Here is a 5472-nt window from a genome sequence, read left to right as displayed (position 1 = left end):
CTAAGGCTAAGATGTAGCCCAATCTCTTGATTATGTATTGATTTATGCTTGTTAATTTTTATTAAGAATTATTTCTAAAGTTTTACCATTATACCTAATGCTTTTGATTCTTAAGGGCTCTTGAATTGAATGAACTAATGGACTAGGTTGAGATCGAGAGATGATACTTAGTTGGTCTACGGTAGTGAATCCATAGGTTGAGCGAACGCTAGAGATAGTTACCGTTACTTGTGAGGTTTTGGTAAACTCCATAAAGCGTAATAATCTTCAATTGCTTAAATTTGATTAGAGATAATTCGGGTTAGTAATTAGGAGTTAATTCGATAATTGTTCGAGAGAAATTTATTGGAAATTTAGGGAGTTTGACCTATCGAAAGAACTTAATAAAATTAGCATAAGTGATCGATACATATGAGTAAGAGTTGGTGTGAAGTCTGTGCCCTAGGTCTAGTCATCTTGTTTTAACCCAAAGGTTTATTTTAATTGTTCTCTGTTCAGTTCTCCTTTTAAATTCAATTGTTAATTTAGTTTAGATTTTCCTTGATATAGTAATATGATAGTTTAATTGGTAATTGATAACAGTAATTCCCTTAGGTTCGATATCCGTAATTTTACACTTTATTACTTGCACGATTTCATACACTTGCGAAAATCAATAACATTTCTCAAGAAGCAAGCTACGCATAACTTGGAGCAAATTCGAATTTTTTATGCTAAGTCTGATTGGAACGATCAAAATGACTCTACAGAAATAAAAATTGCTTGATGGGAATGTGCAAAATAAATTTTTCATTGATTGCGTAAGTTTAGTTACAAACTAAACTAAAAAATAGAAGAAGAAAAAAAATCTCTAAGCAGTTGGAGGTGTGGGGGCATCATCGCCAGCAGGACTAGGAACTTCATCGCTAATGGGGGTAGAAGGATCGTCGACGACAGGAGTCTTGGCAACCTCTTTAGGGGCAGGAGTCAGGACCCTGGTTAGTAAATACGGGTACAGCAAAAAAACAGTACGAGAATTTTTTAGGTATAATACGACAAACAGTGAAAAATACGTTTATAAAAATTCGGCCATAAAATTCGGATACGGGTATATACGGGTTTAATACGGTACATTGTCAATAATACATTTTGAAAAATACGATAATATCAACCTTAGTTTTAACAATTTTATGGATTAATTATTAATGTATCTTTGCATTGACTTAAATTAAATCTTTTGCTTTTGCCTTTGCCTATGGTAAAGTTAATCTTTTCTTTGCCTTAACAAATTCCCAGGCCCATGTCTTGTTCTAACCCCCCAGTGGAAAAGGTATTTATTTATTTTTTTGTTTGTGCAATAGAAACGTAATCTGCAGTGTTAGCGTTGACACGTACACTGAAACCACCACAAACACAAAACACCCATGACCCAACTTAAAAACCCTACTCATTCTCTCTTCTTCAATCAAATCATCTCTCAGTGTCGCACCCACAAGGCCAACTGCTTCTTTCAGAGCTCCAACAATGACATCTACTTTACAGGCTATTCTTTCTACCAATACTTTCCCTTCCTCAAATTTATTCTTCTCCCCCTAACACAAACACAAAGCCATTAAAAATCTCAACCAGTTCGCCATTCTTCTCCCCCAAACACAAACACAAACCCATTAAAAATCTCAACTAGTTCGCCGTCCGAGCTGAGGAAAGGAAAGTACTGGCAGAAAAGCTGAAAATGTCGAAGAACTGAGGAAGAAAAGCTGAAAATGTCATCCGTCGAAGAACCGAGGAAGAAGAACAACCGAAGAAGAGAAGAGATTCTGTTTAATTTTGAATTAAACCCCACTAAAACGGCGTCGTTTTGGGGTGAACAATGGGTTTTCTTTTTTTTTTTTTTTTTTTTTTTTTTTTGAAATAATTCGCGAATTATATGGGTATTCATATTATACGCGTATAATTTAGCAGTTTCTATAACATACGTCAAAAAGCATTTATTCAAGTATTATAACTAGGGTCAGAACGTCCTTCGGAGTCTGACCAGAGGAAGACCGGCATCAATAGGCGAGAGTGTAGCCAGAAGAGCGGATCCTCACCTCCTGTTTAACACAAACATCCTTCTCTGCCTCCTCAACTTCCTCCTCACCTTCACCGTCGGGCTCAGAGTCATCAAAGTAAACGTATGCCATGCCTTGGGTCTCGGTCTTCATCTTGTCGACCTCCTTCTGGTAAGCCCTCGAAATGAAGGAAAAGTAGAGTGAAGGATGAGCATCCCACAATTTCTACACTAGAACCGACATTTCCCAAGCACGACTTGTGATGGCCGAGTTCAGCTCCCCGACGTCGAGCCTGAGCTGTTCAATCTCAGCCTCGGCCCTTTGGCGACCTTCCATCTCCTTGGTGAGCTTAAGCGAGACCTAGCCTCCCAATTCGAGGCAACTTTCTGAGTCGAGGTAAGCTAAGAATTCAGCTTATTGTTGACACCTCGCTATTATGCCAAACTCTTCTTAGCCTCGACTACCTTCACTTTAGCCTTTGCCCGAGTGGTCTCGCTCGCCTTGATTTTATCAAGGAACTCCTTTTCCTTGACCACAAAGGCTGTTGCATTTAATGCGACATGACTGCATAGAAGTTACACATATGCCCTTCATTTCAAATTCCGACTCTGTCAAGAATATCATAGCAGAGGAAAAGCCAAGTGTAGAGTACGTCGATCGGGATGAGTCCGACTCATGAAGCTCAATCGGATCTACATTCGACGCACAACCGATGAAGTCCGAACTTGATATCAAATCGAGCAATAGTCTTCGAAGCTTGAAACGAGCACCGAACACTAAGGGGCAGATGTTGTGTGTGATTTTTCCATCAAGCTTGGAGAATTGCGAGTTTATAGCTCGATCCAAAATCAGTTCGACTCAATCGGTTGTCCAACCCAGCATAAGCTCGTCGAGTTGTAGTCAACCTAGCACAAACTAGTCGCAACCAAGCCCAACAATTGTTCAACCAACTCACAGATAACTTCAGATCCCGAATATCTCGGAATAAATTAGATCGACAGCAATCTTGGCACAATCTCAACACTCAATCATGAGAATATCGGAGTTGCATTTCAATCTTAATTGTAATCCATTTATTTTTGCCCTTTCCTTTGTACAAAATCTATATACAAACCCTCTCCAACGAGAAAAGGCGTTAACAAATTATTCTAAGACCATTATTGTAATCTCTCACAACGAATACAAAAATAGTGGACGTAAGCTCAAGAGTTTAACTCGCTAAACCACTTTAAAAAGTCTTTGTTCCATTTACTTTATTGTATTTTCTGTTTATACATTGTTGGTTACCCGTAATCACACATACATCAATTCCGATTCCATCAAAGTCAATTGGATCACTCTAGTTAGTGTATTTTTGCGTCAACATCGAGTGTTAAATATATCTACTCCATTCTTAATATAGAAAATCAATTAAATAATGACAACACTTTTTCCTTCACCTTCCTTATATAAAATCATATATTAAGCTTATATAAAGTCAAAAAAAAAAAAAAAAAGAACCAAGTTAAAAATACCAAACGCTTTATGATTTCTTTTCTCAAACTTAAAGAAACGAGTTCCATCAGTCAAAACTAATAAGGAAGAAAAGAAAACAAACTACAACCGTGTAAAACAGAAAACTTGTAAGTTTTCTTTCGATTTATAAAACTCCTAAAATTTCAAATACACTACCTTCTTCAGCTCTCTATCTCTTCAATTTTTTTTTTTTTTTTTTTACAGGCCGATAATTTACTTTCTTTTTATTCTTTATAATATCTAACTCATCAACGTCCTAATTACCCAAGTTTTCCTTAATCCATCGCTTAATCATAAACGCTTAATCCCAGTATTAGTGACAGCCTCTTCCATATAATTCCTCACTTCCTCCCTTATCATTTCTTGCATCATAGCCATCAATTCCGGTCCAAACACCGTCGTTTTATTATTATAATCAATACTACTCTCCTTCTGAGAAACCTCCTTCCCCGGTACCCAACACCGACTCAAATCGTTCTTCCTCAACTCGTTCGACATAATACCGGGCAAATTCAAAGTAAGTTCAGTCGATACATCAAACAACACATCATCACCATTACCATTACCATTACCATTACCATTACCGTTTCCATCGTTTCCAACAAACCTCCCTACAGCCCCACATATATCCGAACCAGACATCGCGGGTAGACCCGAATCGCTCACGTCGGATCCAGAAGGACTAGAAGAAATACCAGAAAACGAACCAGCTGCCGATCTTTTCTTCTCTTGATGAAAACTTTCTCTTTCTCTTTCTTTGGTATCGTCGTTTTCATCTTCCGTCGTCATCGCCGCGTACTTCCGTTTCAACGTCGAGTTCCAGTGATTCTTTATCGCGTTATCCGTACGGCCGTTCAAGAGTCTCGCTATGGTAGCCCACTTGTTGCCGTACTTGGCATGCGCTTGAATGATTATCTCGTCTTCGTCGGACGTGAAGGAGCGGTGCTGGACCTCGGGAGACAGCTGGTTGCACCACCTTAGCCGGCAAGATTTCCCGGACCGACCCGGAATCGATTTGGATATAAGCGACCAGTTCCTGGCGCCGTAACGTTGCACGAGTTGGTGCAACAGCTGGTCCTCTTCAGGACTCCATGGCCCCTTGATCTTATCAGTGGATGAAACCCGATCCATAATTTGAAATTTTTAACAAAAAGAACCCTAACTAAAATCTTGAAGATCAAAATTTTACAGAGGCGGTTGAGATTGGTAGAGGGAGGGAGAGAGAGACTGTTGTGAGAGACAGACGGGGAGTTTTGAGTTTATGGTTTGGTTTATAAAGGAAGGGGTTTAGGGTAACTGATTGAGCCGGTTAACCGATACAGGTTATAAGCAATATTTACTTGGAACGACCGGTACTACTAGGTGACCGGTTTAATATTTTACAGCTGTTATAACGTCCAGTTATTGCCACGTCAGCAGCTTTAATTTCGGAGGATGCTGGTATTTTCCGCGTAAATTCTGAATATTTTGAGAGAAAGTCTTGAGTTTTACCTTTTGACTGGTTAACAATATTTTTTAAGCAAGGTAACGGTGAATATTTGTACGAAATGTTTTTATAATTTTATTAAGTAAAATGTTAAAAAGAAAATTAAATTTTTTTTTTTTAATGATTGAGAGTGTCGATCAATTTTTACGTACATCTCAACTAATTTTTTAAGACTTTAAATCTATTAATCAAATAAAATATTCGTAATAATAAAAAAAAATCAAATTTAAAACCTTTAAAAAATACACCTAAATTGGTTTTCTCTCTTTATCTGAGTACAAATTATAGAAGTTATTTGAAAAGAATATAGAGAAACACGATAATTCGAGAGTTGGTGAGAAGTGGATAGAGTTTTGACTGAGCCAGGCTGGAGAGCATTACGTAAGGGAATTTGATTTGGTTTATGTCTTTTTTTTTAATTATTAAAAAAAAAAAAAAAAA

At 37.7% G+C, this 5472-nt stretch overlaps 1 protein-coding gene across 1 annotated transcript; it reads right to left on the bottom strand.

Moving 5' to 3' along the window:
* Positions 1 to 3725: 3725 nt before the first annotated feature.
* LOC116119227 (transcription factor MYB44-like) lies at positions 3726 to 4803 on the bottom strand. The gene has a single exon (XM_031405165.1). It carries the CDS (start codon positions 4674 to 4676, stop codon positions 3837 to 3839), a length of 840 nt encoding a protein of 279 aa, XP_031261025.1. The 5' UTR covers positions 4677 to 4803; the 3' UTR covers positions 3726 to 3836.
* Between the last annotated feature and the right edge of the window lie 669 nt (positions 4804 to 5472).

The sequence above is a fragment of the Pistacia vera genome, unplaced genomic scaffold (assembly GCF_008641045.1).
Source record: "Pistacia vera cultivar Batoury unplaced genomic scaffold, PisVer_v2 Contig878, whole genome shotgun sequence".
NCBI lineage: Eukaryota > Viridiplantae > Streptophyta > Magnoliopsida > Sapindales > Anacardiaceae > Pistacia > Pistacia vera.
This window is presented reverse-complemented; position numbering and strand designations above follow the sequence as displayed.